General features: G+C 37.9%; 2 protein-coding genes across 2 annotated transcripts in view; one reads left to right on the forward strand and one right to left on the reverse strand.

Annotated features, from left to right (window-relative positions):
* Nucleotides 1-21,159, reverse strand: part of LOC113645368 (titin-like) — a 1,056,738-nt gene that overhangs the window by 797,698 nt on the left and 237,881 nt on the right. The gene's annotated exons all lie outside the window — the stretch shown is intronic.
* Nucleotides 1-21,159, forward strand: part of LOC113643804 (immunoglobulin superfamily member 1-like) — a 789,004-nt gene that overhangs the window by 720,714 nt on the left and 47,131 nt on the right. Inside the window, exons 18-19 of the mRNA XM_047818855.1 lie at nucleotides 195-476; nucleotides 1,805-2,071. Coding sequence (XP_047674811.1) covers nucleotides 195-476; nucleotides 1,805-2,071 — 549 coding nt within the window. The remainder of the gene's footprint in view (nucleotides 1-194; nucleotides 477-1,804; nucleotides 2,072-21,159) is intronic.

The raw sequence follows: 21,159 nt of genomic DNA on the forward strand, positions 1-21,159 counted from the left end.
GAATCCAACAGTAAATAAGTCTTGTGTAGATTTACATTGTGTTTATTTTTTATCCAAATGAAACAGAACCAAGTCTAAAACAATAATAAACAAGTTGTTTAGCCTCATCACAGAGACAGTAATAATGTTTCACTGTAGAAATGATTAGTGTAGTAAAGACTACTTCACATTCTGAACTGTTTCATTTCTAACAGAAAAACCTAAACCTCAACTCACATCAAACCCTAGAAGAGCTGCATTGACAGGAAACTCAGTGACTCTGTACTGTACACTGACACCACCGTCTGCTGGATGGAAGTTTTACTGGTCCAAATACACAGGGAGAGTTTGGACTGAGACTAAATACACTGAAACAGGCTCCTACACCATCAGCTCAGTTATTCTCTCTGATGGAGGTCAGTACAGGTGCAGAGCTAGAAGAGGAAACCCAGTCTACTACACAGACTACAGTAATGAACTCTCACTAACTGTTACTGGTGAGTAAGAGACTTTGTGTTAAGTGATTCTGCACAACACTGAACATATAAACATGTGACTACAGTCAGAACATACCAACATTTACACAGATACTTACAGAGAAAACCTTCAGATAAATCATTTTATTAAAGTTAAAGAGAGACAGTGTGAACACGGCTGAGCAGGACTGGTGTGAGGTGAGCTGGTAAATAAAAAAGTGACAAAACACTAGTTTAATGTGATAGATTAGAGAGTGAGTGTGTGAGAGGAGTTCTGAATTAATTACAGGTGTGCGTGTGCGTGTGTATTTGTGTGTGTGTGTTTCCATTCAGTACACATGAAAAAAGACAATCAAATAATCAATCAATTTATACTCAGTCATTATGTTGGCTTTGTAGAAGCCAACATTCTGTTTTCCTATTTCAGCGTAGACAAAAATTTATAAAATTTAATGCGGCCTAGAGCTTTCGAGCCACATGCACCAAATTCGGATATGTTGTAGACGCTGGTTTGAAGTTTGTTGCTATTACTTTTCTAAGCGATCGAGTACCAGTACTTCCGGTGCTGGGTCTCAAATTGGCCTTTTTCCCCATAGACTCCCATTATAAACTTTGGAGGTTTATAACTCGCCAAGCTTTTGAACTATCTACACCAAACTTGGCCAGCTCCTTTAGGGTGATACTCTGAACAAAGGTTTAAATTGGTGTACCAACTGGCCTTCCGGTTTTGCCGCAGCCCTGCCCTCAAAATATGCAAAATCAAAAAACTTTTTACAACATGGACATGTGACATATCAAAGCACTCAGAACAACGAGGGAGCTTCCTCAGGAGTATTTGAATGACGTCACATGCTCGTCTCCACTTGCCTCCAAATGTTTTGGCACCCTAGCTTTCTGTCTACTTGCCACCAAAAGTAACACTGACCCTTATGTCCACTCGCCTCCAAAAAGCACCGGCCTTTGTGAATACTTGCATCGTCAAAGCCAACATCAAAGTTTGTCACGACGAACTTTACAAATCTAGTTCAATCTGTATCTTTTATGTTCAGTTTCTTGTTCACTTGCTGACATTCAGAATTTCTGAAGATGTCTCGTCTTATTTAGATAAACAGGATTATTAAACACAAAGTATTTCAGACAATAAATTGTGTTGAAGATACAGTCTGTACAGAATCCTGATTATTTTTAGGTCTGAGTCTGTATTAAAATTGTGATCTACATTTACTTCATCAGTGGTGATTGTTGTCTGACAGAGTTTCATCATTTACATGTGAGCTGATATACTGTATCTACACTCTGAATGGTTATCTACAGAATAGAAACAGTAATGATTTGTTTGTTTCTTACAGAGAGTCCTAAACCTACAGTGACTATAAACCCTGATACTCAGGTGTTCATAGGAGAGACTGTGACTTTCAGGTGTGATGTAGAGGAAGGAGGAGACACTGAGTGGACGTACGACTGGTTTAGGGACAGTAACACATTGTACCCGTATTCCACAACAAAGGAGTTCAGCATCAGCGATGTTACGAATGGTCAATACACCTGCAGAGGGAGGAGGACAAGTGACTCTCAGATGTCAGAGATGAGTGATTCTGTTACACTCTCTGTATCAAGTGAGTCTTGATACATGTCTTGAGAATGAATGTTATAACTTTTATGTAAAAAGTATCACTAGTTTTAGATTTTGTTTCAGTTTGTATCATGTGCAAAAAGTCTCATTACGATGATTTTAGGGCTGCTTCAATATTGCCATAAATCCCTCCAAACACACACACACGCAGTTCTCCAAAGCCTGATTTATTTGAAGACTTTTCTCCAAATCCACCGTGAAAACTAAACAATATTAACAATAAAATAATCACATTAACTTGACAAAAAGTGAAATCAAATACAAAGTGACATTTTACAGACATACAATACAGAAAATAAAACATGCTATGAGAAAGAGTCTTTAATTCTTCTTCTTCTGATTTATTGGCGGGTCGCATACCAACTTTATGGTGCATGCCGCCACCACCTGTGCTGGAGTGTGAAGTGATGCGACGTCACGTGAAAATGAAAAATTTGCCACAACATGTACGTGTCATATATCAAAACACTCAGCACAATGAGGGGAACTACCTCACGAGTATTCGGATCACGTCACATGCTCATGTCTGCTCGCCTCCAAAAGTATTGGCACCATAGCGGTCCAGTAGCTTTCACAATCTTTCAGTCCACTTGCCTCCAAAAGTAACACTGACCTTTATGTCCACTCACCTCCAAAAAGCACCGGCCTTTGCGAATACTTGCATCGTCAAAGCCAACATCAAACTTTACAAATCTAGTTCCTGGATGAATTCCTTCGAATACATCATTAATCATTATGTTAAATATAGGACTAATGGCACTTCCCTGTGGTGTTCCATTTCTACCTTCACCATCTCAGAAATTGTATTTCCTACTTTGACTTGTATTGATCGGCCGAATAAGAAACTTAACACCCAATTATAAAATCTTCCTTCAATTCCCATTCTTTGCAACTTTACAATCCTTCTCTCCACATCATATCGTATGCTTTTTCGATGTCAAAGTATACTGCCACTAACACCTCTTTCATTGCTATTGCCTTTTTTACATCAGTTTCTAATCTAATTAGTGCATCTAGTGTGGATCTACCTGGTCGAAAACCATACTGATAAGGAGCCATTAATCCTTTGCTTTCCAATACATAATATAGTCGATTAACGATCATTTTTTCCATTACTTTACTGAGGTTAGACGTCAGAGCTATCAGCCTATAATTTCCCGCTATAGTAGCATCTTTCCCTGGTTTGTGAATCAGGATTACAATTGCTTGTTTCCATGATAGCGGTAATTGTCCTTCCCTCCAGATTTTGTTAAAAAGATCTAAAATTACTTTAAGTGTTACATCATCCATCTGTTTAATCATAATATAGCAAATTCTATCTTTCCCAGGAGCAGTACTTCTAACCCTCAGTAAGCCTCTTTTAAATTCCCACAAATTAAAGGCAGCATCCAAAGCTGTTTTACTATCTGTTTTTGCATTAATATTTCTTCTTTCCGTCTCTTGTAATTTATTCCTAGGTTTCCTGAGCTGTGTGCCTTTTGAAAGGTGGAAGCTAACATTTCCGCTTTATCTTCTTGCGTCACTGCTGTTTTCCCTTCATCTACTAGTACTGGTATATTCTGAGTTCTGTAAACCCCAACCATTTTTTTTTGAGGACACCCCATACCTCTCCTAATTGGGTTTCCCTTCCTATTGTGGAGCAGAATGATTGCCAATAATTCCTTTTAGCTTGCTTTATTTATTATCTTCCTTCCTTCTTCTGATAACTAATTAAAGTTATAGGTATTAAAGTTTTCTTAAGCTCTCTAAAAGCCTTATTTCTATCTTTAACAGCTTTAGTGCATTCATCGTTCCACCATGGAACAATTTTCATTCTTACTTTACCTTCTGCTTTAGGAATGGATTCTTCAGCTACAATTGTAATAATTGTAATTAATCGATCAGAACACAAATCTATATCATCATCTAAGCTATAATTCACCATTCCATCAATACATAACCTGTTAAATTGATCCCAATCGGCTTTCTTAAATCTCCATCTATTTGGCATTGTTGTATTTTGTTGATAAATTTCCAATCCCACATTGCATAATATTGGGAAATGATCACTTCCCAATGTAGATTGCTCTAGTACTTCCCATTTATATTCTAAAGCTATAGTTCCATCGAAGAATCCCTTATATTGAATCTAGTACCCTTCCTGTTATTTAAACTCACTAAAGCATATTCCTCCATAAACTCTTCTACTACCCTACCATTATTATCTGTGCAAGTACTACCCCAAAGTGAATTATGTGCATTAAAATCCCCACACCATATCAAATTTCCCCCAGCTTTGATTCTTATCATATTTAGATCATCTAGAGTTAACTGATTACAAGGATTATAGAAGTTTACCACCTTTAACCCCCCTTCCTGAGTCCACACCTCTACAACAACACATTCCCCAAAGACATCTACTACTATTTCTCTACAAGTCACCCCATCTTTAACAAATGTCCCACATCCTCCTCCATTTGTACCAACTCTATCCTTTCTAACCAATTTGTAACCCGGAATACAAAAGTTTAACTGCGGACAAAGCCAAGTCTCAAACTTCGAGCATTCCATTGTAATATTTTCATATTTTACTTTTACTTCTCTGACTACCCAAAGGATCATCCTTCCCTACTGTTCCTTCAGTTTGTCCAAGTATCGTTTGAATCTGTTCCACTGACACTTCAGTAATACCAAAGATGTCGAGCCGCTGCAGATATAATAATTTTCAGTTTTTAGTTCTTTTGTCTGTTTGAGTTGAACAATAATGACTTCAGCTATAAATGCTACAAAATTAATTTTGTTTACCACAAGCAAGTTTCCATCCTCAAGACATTTATGACTGCAGGTGTCTTTAGACTGATTAATGATATTTTCCCTCAGATTTCCATTTGTCGCTTGTACTTGCTTGAGCATATGGTATATTCTGTACTGTTTTGAGTTTCATTGCTTCCGTTGCTTGCTTTTGGGCTTTACAGCCTATAAACGCTGCACTGTGTGGCCCTCGACATTAAAACATTTAGGTTCAACCCCCACTCCACATTTTCCATAATCATGTTCCATAAGACATGGAGTAATGTAATTTTACGTCAGGACGTTTGTAATATTAATTGGCCAATTCGCACGGGACAAGACATCTCAGTAAAACTATCAGAAGTGGGAGTGGTAACTCACTTTACGCACCACAGTAACCTCCTTGTCGTCATGTGCGTATGACGTCGCTTCCTGTTTCTAGCACCTCCATGATTATAAAACGTGCCAAAAACTACTTTTAAATAGGAAATGATGGAATTTTACCGTACATATTTACAGCGGGTCTTTTCGGACGGGATTAGTATTACCTGAGGACCTTTTTACAGAAGGTAAAAGTCGCCATAATCTTTACTGACATTGTCTGTAATGATTACCGAGATGGCACATTCGGACGGGACGAAAATCACAGAGAAGCTCTGGTCATAATTACTTTACCCCCACGTCCCCACGTCAAACTAGTCCCGTCCGAATAGGGCTTAACTATTTGAATGATCAAACTGGATTGCACTCAATGATTAGACCTTGTGAATTTCATTCATCCATTTATTTGGCATAGCATTAATCTATGTAGGTAAAAAACCTTTAAGACATGAACATACAAACAGTGTAAATTTCCAGCAAACCCAATAAAATGCATAAATTAGCAGGTTTAACATGACTTGATTATAACTCTACACAAAACATTCAGTACCGTAAATTAATGAATCATTTAAGCCATGAATATTTCGCCAGTCCTAACTACACGCTTTTAATCATATTTATCAATTAGTTACTATATTAATAATTAAACAATCTATATTTAATTACGTATAGTCAGATCACTTTTATACACTCATTTATAATCACATGAATTTTAAGCAATATTTTTTTATAGTATTTAAAACTATCCAAATCATGAATTTACCAAATGAAACCAGGCAAACTTAAATCAAATTCAAATAATTCAAATTTAGGTAAATAATTAACAAACCCTAATTGTTAAACAAAATATAAACATATACAAAACATATTAACCCACTACACAAACACTTTATGAATTGAAGATACTCAAACCAAAAGCGCACTCTACATTGCGTCATTACTACAGCATTCATTCGCTCAGGTAGCAATTACTACAATAGCACGCATGACAACGCACAGCGTTCTTTAGCCAGCAAAGCTTCAGCTTACCGCCTGTCACTTCAGAGTACTTTGAGTACCCGCTCCCGCACAGTGTTTTTATCAAGCTCTAATCCTCCTTTTTTGTTAAGTTAGCGCTGCTCTTTGCCGTGGCGTCAATTCCCAGTGCATAACAATAAAAACAAAAACGCGCTTCCTTATCCAGCCGAGGCGCACGCAACAGATTGCGGATTTGTTTCACCTGCTTCTAATGAGGGAAGGCGGGGCGACGGGCGGTTTGCCGCAACATTAATTGAGCTTTCAAGCACACTCTTGAAACGAGGTGTCAAAATAAAAGTCCCACGTACAATAAATTGAATAATACACAAACAAAGCTTAAATTCTCAATGAAAAATTATCAAAAGGTAAACAAATAAAATAAATGACACATTATAGCAGCAGTTACAATTGCTTTTCATTTTCTTATTTAAAAATTACTGATTCTTTTGATTTATAAAGAATCACTACAACATATTTGATATTCTGATGCTGTGACATTTTTCCTGGGCTATTATTTAAATTGTTAGAAAGAAACCTGACATTTATGAGCCACACATAATTCTTCACCTAATATTTAATCTGAATCTGTTATGATTTTATATTGAAAATAGATTTCAAAGTTTCAATGGTGCAATTTATCAGAAAAGATTTAAATGATAGAAAGAGATTTTAAAATAACACTAATGTCTGCAGTATGGCTCAGGATTTAAGACACAATTTATAAACATCATCAAAAGCAAATTAACAGTTTGAACATCATTTTTATTCTATTTATTCAATGTACTGCATATAAACTATGTAAAAATATAACAACAATGCAAATTTTTAATACAACACTATCTACACTGCATACATAATTATTAGGTATTTATGTTTGTCATGAATAATTTTACTTTTGAAGAAATACACTGCTAACAGTTATTTTGGGTTTTGTTTTACAAAACTACATGTTTAACAATAAAGTGAGATCTGTCTCTCCCAGGAAAATTAGAATTTAAATATATGTGTGTACAGTTATTACACTATTATATTATAAAGGATTTTCTCCACTTATTTCAAAGTGAAATATCAAACATCAAATCATTTAAACAAATCAATAATGGAAAACAAAATACAGATTCAAATAAATAAAGTTTTTCTGACTTTCATGAGCTTCTCATCCATAGAAATAGTGTTTAAATATGTTTAAAATGTTTTGTGTTAAATATTTTTAAATACTCACCATTTGTTCATGACTTATTTTAGCTGAAACAGACACCACAGCCTCCCAGATACTATAATTAGACCCAATTAAGGAGTTTATTAAGGAAATAAAACTACAAATACATGGAAAACACTAGGCAACAAAATAAAAAAACAAACCAGGAGTTCAGCCCCGTCACAGACCACTTGGACCCTGTTTAAATATGATTTAAAAAGATTTTCAAGTAAATTCTTGTAGAAGCTTTTCAATGAGATGTCCCTTGTTTGATATCATTTATTGCATGTAGAGTTTTATTTTTAAATACTCACCATTTGAATACCAAATCAGGTCATGAAAACATTATCTAACGTTGGTCTTCATATCTTATTACAAAATATGCATTAACATTAGAATTTAATCAGGCTTTCATGTTTTTTCAGACTGTCCTGTAAATGCTGCACACAGCAAAACAAACATTGAACTAATTTGTCTCATCACGATAATATTAATAAAAACTATCAAATAACAGGGTTGAGTACAGCATAACGGGGTTGAAAATGATAACAGGGTTGAAGTGATGATAATTATTCCAATATAGCATGGATTTCTTACCTGTAAAATTAATGATATCACATTCAGTAAAATTGTATTTTATTAAAGTTGGCAAAAACAAACAAACATTTTAGTAAGTATTTAACATTAAATCAAAAGCATTAAGCATTAATTAATCACAAACATCAATCGATCTTTCCATTTGGTCAAAAAATCCCTTGTAAAATCAACATAGGCTATGGAAAACTACCTTGCTGGGATCTCATTTTGATTAAAACTTGTTTTTAGTGCTTAACATTGAACTTTGAAAACAGGACTGTAAGATGTCCATCAATTCATTCTTTAATCAGAAAGCCTGGCCCAAACATCTTTTTGAATTTCCATGTGCCGTGTTGTCACTGGCTTAGGAGGTGGGATGAGCTCAAGCACATAATCAAAAACATACCAAAGCACATCCTCACGAGCAGGCCAAAAGAACCTGTTTGACCCGACACTTTGCATGCATTTTACTTGCATATGCGTTTCATCCATCGCAAGTATTATTCCTGGAATCTTTATAATATGTGAGCACACACCACTGCCCGTGCACCTCCGGGTCTTCCCAATGGATTCATGTCTGCCTCTGTGACACAGCATCTGGCACCTTCTTAACAAAGCTGAAATGTTTTGTGTTCCAACACACATTGTAACTGCTTCTGGGTCGGACACATACAGTCCTCTTCAAGGCTGCTCCAAAACCATCTGGTGCTCCTTTGCCATGGTTGGCCTCAAAAAAATGCCATGTTCCTGACTGTGTATTGCCTGCACATAATCCAATACAGGGTTCAGATGCTCCCAAATAGCTGCTGGGCTTTTGTGCTTTGATGGAGATATTGTGCTAAAGCAGGTCGATTCTTTGCTACTGCCTACACAAAGAATCCCTGTATGTAGTGTCACCTGTTGATGAGATGATCCAAAGTGCACTGCTTGGATTTCAGAACTGTACTTGCAGGTGAAGTTCTCCGAAAAATCTATGTGAATTAGACATTCATCAGTAGCCATGCTCTTTGTCAGCTCACGGTAGTAGGCATACTGTTGCCTAATATTGAATGAATGCTTCTTGAACTTGCTTAGGTGTGTGTGGAACTGCTCAGCAACGGTTTAACGGATATCTTTACTTTTGGCCCCTCCTGATCATCCATTTTTGCCTTCTCTTCTGTCCCCCACTGAGTATAGGACACTTTTTTACACTGTCATACATACTGGAGAGGGGAACTGTTTTATCTTTACAGTTCTCACACTCCCCATACATACAATCCTTGAAGGTGGTACACTTCATCTAACTAACTTACACTCAACAATCTAATCTAAATGAACTCCTTACAACTGACCTCAAGGACCCAGATCTAGGTTGCCCTGCATTTTTATTACTATTGAGTAATCTACTAAGAAGTGTCAAACATTCAACCCTGTTACAACGATTCAACCCTGTTATAATAAAAAATGTGATGGGGTTGAATGTGACGGGGTTGAAGTTTTTGGCTAACAGTAGCTGTAACTCCATACTTAGCTGACAGTAGCATCGCATGGCATTTAGGACATCATACAAGTTTAATGTTTTGCAAAACTATTATTTAATTCTTCTTAAACCGTTGTTTACTATCATTTAGTCATATAACAGAGTTGAAATGTTGAGCCTGACAATCTTAATCTGACAGTGAAAAACATGAAATATAGGTAAGAAAGGATACCGACACTTGCCTCTCTTTGCAGCATGTTCTTCAAGAGACTTGAATATATATATTAGTTAAGTAGACCAACATATGATTATATTAGCAGCAACTTTTTGGTATTAATTGCAGTTTTTATTTGTTTGATATTCAATGAAAATATAATGATGGTTAGTGAGGACATGCAAACATGCTTGTTGTCTACTATTTAGGCAACCCATTATTTTTAAATTAAAATAAAAAAAGCAATTGTGTTGCATTATAATGCAAAGGCATAGTTTTGTGAGGGTCTATTTCTGTAAAACACACATCATCTGTATGGACTGCATAGACCCTCACAAAACACACACACTGTTTTGCACACTGCTGTTTTTTGCACAACTCTATATATAATCCAAAGGACCTGCTGCTAAGAAACTATGTTCATTCTTTTACTACACGAAATATTGTTTGGACATTCAGTATTTACACTGGTCAGTCGGCGCTGTTTCTGTTACTGTTTATTGTCTTTTGTGTATTGCATTTTTTGTACTTTTTGTATTGTCTTGAAACTTTGTCTGCACTGTTTTTTGTCCTGCACTGTCTTGTTTGTCTTGTCCTGCACTGTTTGCACCAGCTTGCACTTACTACTTACATGTCCTTAGCCCTGTCTTTGTTTTATGTACCACCTTGATCTTGGAGAAACGTTGTCTCATTTCATTGTGTACTGCAACAGCTATATATGGTTGAAATGACAATAAAAGCTTCTTGACTTGACTAAAAGAAGCGACATGGCTTCATTTATATGACATCATTTAAGAGGTGTGGTCAGATGCTTTATTGATTATTTGATTGAACCTTTATTTAACCAGGTAAAATCTCACTGAGATAAAAAAAAAAAGTTCCCATTTTCAAGAGACCTGGGCAAGACATCAGCATGCCAAATTTCAACGACTGGAAATACAGAATGTTACTTAGACCTCTTAGAACGTATTGTTTAAGAGCCCGAGGTTCGGCGTGCGGACAGAGTGTGTGTCAGAGTAGAGCAGTGATAAGTATCGGAGCGTGTAGCGCTATAACAGCTTATACAAGGCTGCCAACTCTCTCGCCTTCAGCGTGAGACTCACGCAATTGACCCAAATCTCACGCTCTCACGCCACACCCCCATATTCTCACGCCACACCCCCATATTCTCACGCCACACCCCCATATTCTCACGCCACACCCCCATATTCTCACGCCACTCCCCCATATTCTCACGCCACACCCCCATATTCTCACGCCACACCCCCATATTCTCACGCCACTCCCCCATATTCTCACGCCACACCCCCATATTCTCACGCCACACCCCATATTCTCACACCACACCCCCATATTCTCACGCCACACCCCCATATTCTCACGCCACTCCCCCATATTCTCACGCCACACCCCCATATTCTCACGCCACACCCCCATATTCTCACGCTGACTCGTGCAGCAGTGAGGGGAAAAAATCGCGCCGCATGATCTCGCAAAGCAACACGCAGAGAGACCACACAGACAGTATTGTGAGGAAAATGCACAATTTATTCCCATAAACTGTGTAGTCAGCCGTTCTCCCTCCCATCCTTCCTTCTTCTGATAACTAATTAAAGTTATAGGTATTAAAGTTTTCTTAAGCTCTCTAAAAGCCTTATTTCTATCTTTAACAGCTTTAGTGCATTCATCGTTCCACCATGGAACAATTTTCATTCTTACTTTACCTTCTGCTTTAGGAATGGATTCTTCAGCTACAATTGTAATAATTGTAATTAATCGATCAGAATACAAATCTATATCATCATCTAAGCTATAATTCACCATTCCATCAATACATAACCTGTTAAATTTATCCCAATCGGCTTTATTAAATCTCCATCTATTTGGCATTGTTGTATTTTGTTGATAAATTTCCAATCCCACATTGCATAATATTGGGAAATGATCACTTCCCAATGTAGATTACTCTAGTACTTCCCATTTATATTCTAAAGCTATAGTTCCATCGAAGAATCCCTTATATTGAATCTAGTACCCTTCCTGTTATTTAAACTCACTAAAGCATATTCCTCCATAAACTCTTCTACTACCCTACCATTATTATCTGTGCAAGTACTACCCCAAAGTGAATTATGTGCATTAAAATCCCCACACCATATCAAATTTCCCCCAGCTTTGATTCTTATCATATTTAGATCATCTAGAGTTAACTGATTACAAGGATTATAGAAGTTTACCACCTTTAATCCCCCTCCCTGAGTCCACACCTCTTCAACACATTCCCATAAGATATCTATTACTATTTCTCTATAAGTCACCCCATCTTTAACAAATGTCCCACATCCTCCTCCATTTGTACCAACTCTATCCTTTCTAACCAATTTGTAACCCGGAACACAAAAGTTTAACTGCGGACAAAGCCAAGTCTCAAACTTCGAGCATTCCATTGTAATATTTTCATATTTTACTTTTACTTCTCTGACTACACAAAGGATCATCCTTCCCTACTGTTCCTTCAGTTTGTCCAAGTATTGTTTGAATCTGTTCCACTGACACTTCAGTAATACCAAGATGTCGAGCCGCAGCAGATATAATAATTTTCAGTTCTTTTGTCTGTTTGAGCTGAACAATAATGACTTCAGCTATAAATGCTACAAAATTAATTTTCTTTATCACAAGCAAGTTTCCATCCTCAAGACATTTATGACTGCAGGTGTCTTTAGACTGATTAATGATATTTTCCCTCAGATTTCCATTTGTCGCTTGTACTTGCTTGACTGCTTGAGCATATGGTATATTCTGTACTGTTTTGAGTTTCATTGCTTCCGTTGCTTGCTTTTGGGCTTTACAGCCTATAAACGCTGCACTGTTTGGCCCTCCACAATTACAACATGTAGGTTCAACCCCCTCGCCACATTTTCCATAATCATGTTCTCCGCCACATGTGCAACACCTTTTTTCCCCTTACAGACAGAAGCAACATGCCCCAATCGTTGGCAATTAAAACATCTCAATGCTGGTCTAACAAATGGTCGTACCGTACAACACACATATCCAATTTTAACACGTTCCAGTAAGTTTTTACAATTGAAAGTCAGTACAACAGTAGCACTTCTCTCGTTTTATCCATTTCTGCTAGAAAGCAGATGCTTCACTTCTGTCACCATTTCGTTCGCAATCTGTGCCTTTAAAACCTCATCAGATAAGGATACAGGTATCAGTCCATAATCACTCCTTTAAGATTAGCAAGTTCTCCTGGTACATAACATTTGACTGCTTTACCTCCAAGCTCTTTGATCATCAATGCAATCTCTTGCTGCTTTGTCAACACAAAAAAGGAGGACACGGTTGTTTGACAGATACCTTGCTGATTTAATATTTCCAATTGATTTTTTGATTATTTTTGTAAGTTCCATTGGATTATTGATGTTTTCAACTGTTCCAGAAAATGCAACCATTACTTTGAATTCTACCTCAAGTTCCCTTACTTTGTTTATTCCTACTCTAGTATTGTTGTCATCTGACTCAGAATCTCTATTTTTCCTTTTGTTTGTTAAATTCGTAATCTGTGACCATCCCTCACTAACAATTACTGAAGAATCATCATCCATACTACCCGCTTCCATCCTCTCCAGTCTTAGTAGGGGAGACCGGGGTTGGTTGTCACAATTTTTACTCATGCATGAATTGCTCATCTTCAAAAAATCTTTCAACAGTAATTCCTACATGAAATGAAAACTTGGGGTCTTGGCTTTAAATGTGTATACTTTTTACTTTTAGAATGTATTGTAACATGAAGTAATTAACCATCAAAAACACTCTGACACAATGTGACAACCAACCCAATTACGGGGTTGGTTGTCACAAGGTATGGGGTTGTTGTCCCTATAGAGGTTCAATAGGATTTCAGTGATAAATTGGGATCTAAAAAGATAATGTGTAACTTTTTAGTTTTTTAAGCTAGAAACTGCAAAAAAAGTTTCAATATGAATACCACCCCTATGATAGTCGTCATCAATGCCCTTTATGTTTAAACAATGGGATTAAAGTGGGTGATCAGTTACTTGAATTGTCTACTGTGTTGAGAAATATTTTTTTTTTTTGCTAAAACCTCTTTATTATCAATTCATTATGTAAGTTGCCTAATAGCAAACAAAAACAAACAGACCAACAGTTTTAAAAAGGTCCACATGTCCAATACTCTTAACAATTTGAACTAAAGTAGGAAACCCTGCGCAGCACTGGCTGTGCTTCATTCAGAGTTACCAGAATCACAGTTGTGAAAAATGTATGCCCCTGGATTACCAGGGGTACAATCTTTGTATGCCCACATTTGGCAGCTAACACATCTGAGCCATACATCCCTGGACTTGCTATTAATTTGCTGTGACACTGAAAACTGGTAAGCCAGACTGTACACTTCTTTGGAGAGAGAGACCATAATAGATCTCAGAGGCCTTTATTATGTAATCTCACAGCTGCTGTTCTTGGTGACCGTTGAAAATCTGGCGATAGCCAACTGGCACTGAGAAAGTGGTAGCTTCACCCTGGATGTCATCATTTGACATTTTCTGGCAGTAACGGGTCAATGTAGTTAATATCAAATTCTTTAGCTGTGCTACATATGCTTTTGCCTTCTAGCTTTACCTGCCTCACAGCCAAAAGCATAATGTCTGCTGGTGTTCTGCGCCTGTTTGTCTTTCTCTTGAAGTTCCTGACCATACCAACAAAGACACAATACATCACTGTCTCAGTTGAAAAAACAAACAAATTCTAATACTTGAGGGGTTGGTTGTCACATGTGACTACCAACCCTGCAAGCTATGAGACAACCATCCCCAACTGACTTCTTGACAAACATGCTAAGCTAGCTGCCACATGGCTTTTACTTGATAGCTAAAATATGACTCAAAATAAAGCTACTACTTTTGGCTTTTTAATGAGTGTTTTGTTTTTGAATGACTAATATCCTACACGCTCTCAACACAAAAACACCACCAACATGAAAATTTACTCTGACCCATGAAAATAAAAAATTGTCTCCTCACCTCAATGTTTTGTGTCTACTCAGCAAAATTACAAGTGCAAATGAGTAAGCTATCAAAGGCTGACAGATTGATATCAAAATTTTATCACAGCGCCACCTAGTGTGTCTGGAATAAGCAATGTGACAACCAACCCGTGAGACAACCATCCCCGGTCTCCCCTACAGTTGATGCTACCCCGCTTTTAAGTATTTTACACCAGCCAGCTACTGTTCAACAGCCTTTAATTGTGATCAATGATGGACTGAATGTTTACTTCTCTCGTCATCCAGTGGCATGATCATTTTCAAGTCCTTTTTGACTGGAACAAACTTTTCATCGGAGCATACAAAATGTCCGTCCTTGCCGCTAGCCCCTCTTACGGGTCGAAGTAGCAGTGACCACTAGGGGATGACCCAGAAACAAGCTTCAATTCAACTTTAAAGCATCAAATCCTCCAAAAATACAAAAAAACCTATTTACCTAGTAAAGTTTATACTCTCAATAATTTTTTAAGCCCACACACAAAGCACAATATGATTCACAGCCTTCATACAATTAGAAAAAAATTTCGGACAAAACTGACCTAGGTGGCGCTAGACCGTTTTTTCCCTTACCTTTAGACGCATCTCTTTCTTCACTGGGGTAATATATTCCAACACAAATAATCCACAAAAATCCACACAGGTCCAAGGAATTGAAATCTGTAAGCATTTTAATCCAAAACGCTCTGGTCGCGCCGCAAATATTCTGTTAGTGTTCTGGAAACAGAAGTGCGCCATCATCTCGTTTTGCCACTCTAACTCCTAATTGGGATATTAAAAAATTAAAAATATTCAAAAGTCTACGTCATATTTATAGGCCAGGTCCTAACGAATCAATTAAGCCCTCATTTGAGCCAATCGGTGCTTGTATGGCAGAGATAGACGGCTGAGAAGCCAATGGTGGCATGACCTCATTTTTGGGAACCCGTGTTTGACTGACAATTACTCCTTCCAATAGCAATGAAATGGGCTGGGACCTATACAGCTGTTTAGCCAATAAGCAGACGATTCCAACGGTATATGACATGCCGTATGTTCTTTGCCTGTGTCTGCGTGAACTGGATGCGCAGAAGAATTCTTGCGTAATCCCTGACCTTTTGTCCCTCTCACAGCTCAGGGTGTCAAGTTACAGGCCTGTTTTCACACCAGAGTGATAGAGAGAGAGTCTAGGCTTATTTATGGCTTGTCAGACTGAGCCTGCAGCCTTTTATTTCAAAGTTATATAGTAAACAAGTACACAAAAACGCTGCACCCGACGACCAGGGCCGTAGAAAAATATTCATATAAAATCCATTTTTGGGTCTTTTGACTTGAATTTTTTTTTGGTGAAAGCCAAGACATGTGGCTCACAGTTGTTGGTTTGTCCCTTGCATGTTCCAGAAAAATAAGATTAATCAGTTTATCAGAAAAACAACCCAGGTGGACAGGAAAATCTGCATTAAAACCCCTGTAACTTTGTGCCAGTAAGGCCTAGAATCAATCTGAAACTAGTTTCTGAAACTAGAGAATCTCTTCTTTCAAATGAGACCAGGCTCACCCCTGTGTGTCAAAGTATGTGGGAGCTGTAACACTTTTTGTTGGATAATGGATATAGGTGGAGGTCCATAAGAGGTTAATGACTAGAAGTCTCACGTTAATTGTCAAGTGTTTTTTCGAACTGTGTGCTTTCCCACACCTGAAGAGGATAGGTCTCACTATTTGAATGATTAAACTGGATTCCACACAATGATTAGACCTTGTGAATTGCATTCATCCATTTATTTGGCATAGCATTAATCTATGTACTGTAGGTGAAAAACCTTTAAAAGACATGAAAATACAAACAGTGTAAATTTCCAGCAAACCCAATAAAATGCATAAATTAGCAGGTTTAAGTGATGATAATTATTTCAATATAGCATGGATTTCTTACCTGTAAAATTAATGATATCACATTCAGTAAAATTGTATTTTATTAAAGTTGGCAAAAACAAACAAACATTTTAGTAAGTATTTAACATTAAATCAAAATCATTAAGCATTAATTAATCACAAACATCAATCGATCTTTCCATTTGGTCCAAAAAATCCCTTATAAAAACAACTTAGGCTATGGAAAACTACCTTGCTGGGATCTCATTTTGATTAAAACTTGTTGTTAGTTCTTAACATTGAACTTTGAAAACAGGACTGTAAGATGTCAATCAATTCATTCTTTAATCAGAAAGCCTGGCCCAAACATCTTTTTGAATTTCCATGTGCTGTGTTGTCACTGGCTTAGGAGGTGGGATGAGCTCAAGCACTTCATCAAAAACATACCAAAGCACATCCTCACGAGCAGGCCAAAAGAACCTGTTTGACCCGACACGGTGCATGCAAACCCATCCAAAGTGCACACACACACAGCAGTGAACACACACACTGTGAACACACACCTGGAGCAGTGGGCAGCCATTTATGCTGCGGCACCCGGGGAGCAGTTGGGGGGGGGTTGCTCAAGGGCACATCAGACGTGGCCGGCCCGAGACTCGAACCCACAACCTTAGGGTTAGGAGTCAAACTCTCTAACCATTAGGCCACGACTTCCCCATGACCTGGGTTATCTCACTGTCTCCATCTTCTTTTTTTGTACCTCACTACATTCCCCTCACTGCAATAACAAGCGGATAAATACACAAACCGCTCTGAATTTCTAGTTCTGAATTTCAAAATTGAAATTATTTCATGAAAGTCTGTACTGTATCAGATTATCTCACTGAACATCTAAACCTTGTGTCTGTACAAGCTTTAAAAATACACAACCTCAGAATTTTCACCTTACGGCCACTCCATTAGCCTGCTAGCATCCTATTCCTCTCTTCACTTCTTTTCATTCTCACTCTTTCTCTCCTCGACCTGAGAGTATCTGGATTAAAGAAATAATAAAAGCCCAATTAATCATGTATATTTTCTAGAAAATGAGCACTCAGAAATTAACAACTTTAATAAAAGAAAAAAAAACAGATTTAACATTTTAAGCATGTATCAATTGACCAATAACTGTTTATTTATTACAACATCCTTATGTATTTTTAACTGGGCTGGAAATAGACGAATAGGCTACACTAGTAATGTAACATAATATTAAGAAAAGATGGAGGTCTAGTTATTGTTTTTCTGAGATCAGTAACATCACAGAGACAGAAACAATGCTTTCCATTTTATATCTGATTAGTGCAGTAAAGATTACATTAGTGCTGAACTGTGTGTTTCTTCTCTAACAGAAAAACCTAAAACTCAACTCACAACATTATAAGATGTGTAAATGTGCAAATATAATTGGATAAATTCAGTGGAATTTATTACACACACTCTTCACCCTCCTGCCGACTGGAGTAGAAAAGTAGCATTCGGGCCCTCACGACCAGACTGCGTAACAGTTTCTTCCCACAAGCCATCAGACTTCTCAATAACTGAACTGTAGTATACTGAGCACAACATACACACACATCATCTGTTTGGACTGCATAGACCCTCACAAAACACACACACTGTTTTGCACACTTTTCTGCTGTTTTTGCACATATTGTACAATATCTCAGCCATTACGCACATACTATACAATATTTCAGTCATGTGCTGTTTTTTTGCACAACTCTATATATAATCCAAAGGACCTGCTGCTAAGAAACTATGTTCATTCTTTTACTACACGAAATATTGTTTGAACATTCAGTATTTACACTGGTCGGTCGGCGCTGTTTCTGTTACTGTTTATTGTCTTTTGTGTATGGCATTTTTTTGTACTTTTTGTATTGTCTTGTAACTTTGTCCGCACTGTCTTTTGTCCTGCACTGTCTTGTTTGTCTTGTCCTGCACTGTTTGCACTTACTACTTACATGTCCTTAGCCCTGTCTTTGTTTTATGTAGCACCTTGATCTTGGAGAAACGTTGTCTCATTTCATTGTGTACTGCAACAGCTATATATGGTTGAAATGACAATAAAAGCTTCTTGACTTGACTAAAAGAAGCGACATGGCTTCATTTATATGACATCATTTAAGAGGTGTGGTCAGATGCTTTATTGATTATTTGATTTAACCTTTATTTAACCAGGTAAAATCTCACTGAGATAAAAAAAAAAAAGTTCCCATTTTCAAGAGACCTGGGCAAGACATCAGCATGCCAAATTTCACTGACTGGAAATGCAGAATGTTACTTAGACCTCTTAGAACGTATTATTTAAGAGCCCGAGGTTCGGCGTGCGGACAGAGTGTGTGTCAGAGTAGAGCAGTGATAAGTATCGGAGTGTGTAGCGCTATAACAGTTTATACAAGGCTGCACCTCTCTCGCATTCAGCATGACCCAAATCTCACGCTCTCACGCCACACGCCCATATTCTCACGCCACACCCCCATATTCTCACACAGACTCGTGCAGCAGTGAGGGGAAAAAAATCGCACCGCATGATCTCACAAAGCAACACGCAGTGAGACCACACAGACAATGTAGTGAGTTTTTTGTGACAATTGTGAGGAAAGTACACAATTTATTCCCATAAACTGTGTAGTCAGCCGTTCTCCCTCCCATCTGCACCGTGTGAATTGTGAACGCAGGCAGGTCAGTGAGTTACAGGTAGGGTTGCCACCTTCAATACAGAAAAATAAAGGACGCCTGCCGCACTGAAATGTAGGACAAATCCATACACATCAACTGAACAGACAAATGAATGGATGCAGTAGCCTCCCTGCAAGCTTGTATTACACACAGTATACAGCACAAGCACTCTGGGAGCCCTCTCCTTCCTCAGGCAGGCCACATTGTGGAGGACAGCACAAGCCACAGTAATGTCACTTAATTTGTGAAGGCAGAGAAAGCGTGCCATCGGGAGGCCAAAGGTCATTTAAACTCTGGCCCTGGTCCTGGCATGGGCATGGATGTAGGCATGCTGTGTTTCCGGAGGGTCTGTGAAAGGTGTCTGGAGAAAAGGCTGGCAGCCATACCCCCTGTCTCCCAGCAACACACCAGAGAATTCACCTGTCAACACAAAGTCTCATCATTACTACCTCATAAACACAGTGATATTCTTGACACAGCCATGATGTAAAAAGTGGTTATTAATAGGGGTTGTGTGGCTCACCTTGTGATATGCGCTGATAGCCGTCATGTGCTGATGCACCTATCACATTTAATCGGATTCATATTGAAGCTAGAAGAAAAGACATGCCAGGCCTACAGTATGCCTTTGATGGAGTACTCACTGGATCAGCATCATCTGGTGCTTGTGGCTCTAACAGTAACACTGACAGACACTGCAAGGCAATCGGCAAACCAAAGTCAGACAGTCCAAATGGATTCAATATGAATGTGGATGTGTCCCATGTAGAGATGGAAGGACATACTGTACCTTGTATGAAGCAGGTGGCATCTTGGGAGGGACCTATGCTTGTCTCTTTACCACCAGGGATCCCCTCCAACACAGGCCTGCCTTTATTTAGCTCCAAAGCTATTGGAGCTTTTGGTGACCCACCACCTGTGCCTTGTCTGTGGGTATTCTTTTTCACTGCTAAAACAGTACGGACAATGAGTGAGCAGGCACCTTCTGGCTACAGTATATGCTTGTGCATTGTTAAGTATTAGTCAGGGTCCTTACCATTCTGCAGAATGTTCTTGTATTTGATTTTGACTTGCTGCCATGTCCGTTTTAGACAACCCGGTCATGTTTTATCTACATCACACACACACCAGATCACACCACACACAAAAAGAGAGACTTTCTTTCACAGATACCAAATACTTTGACAATCAATATATACATAATACACTTCTGCTAATGCAAGGATTTTGTGTTTTCTTTTTTCCACACGAAGCCACGCCCCTCCATAAGCCCGTCCCCATAACAAAGCCCCTCCCTCCAGAATTTCACTGTAAGCTGAACTCAAAATTTGGCAGCCATGGCTTATATATATATATATATATATATATATATATATATATATATATATATATATATATATATATATAATATATGAAAATAATTTCCGATTGAGTTTCAGCGCTGTGAGATGTATCAGAGCGGTATAATAAGCACTAAGAGGTCAAAATGGAGAAGATTTTGATTGAGTTTCAGATCGGTAACCTGTATTTTTCCGTGGTGAAAGGAGTTAACACTTCTGTGCTCATCCCCGGATGTTTATTCTGTACCTGCCTGCTGTAGCGGTAGAGATAAAGTCCCACGAACGAATCCCGCTTTGGACTTTCACCATCACCACAAGCATTTCACATTCACTTATTAATTTTTGTGTCATATATATATTATATATATATATATATATATATATGTATGTATGTATGTATGTATGTATATCATGTACATGATTGAATTGTTTACACTCTTAAAAAGTGTTTCTAAGAGTGTAAACAACAGCTTT

The sequence above is a fragment of the Tachysurus fulvidraco genome, chromosome 1 (assembly GCF_022655615.1).
Source record: "Tachysurus fulvidraco isolate hzauxx_2018 chromosome 1, HZAU_PFXX_2.0, whole genome shotgun sequence".
NCBI lineage: Eukaryota > Metazoa > Chordata > Actinopteri > Siluriformes > Bagridae > Tachysurus > Tachysurus fulvidraco.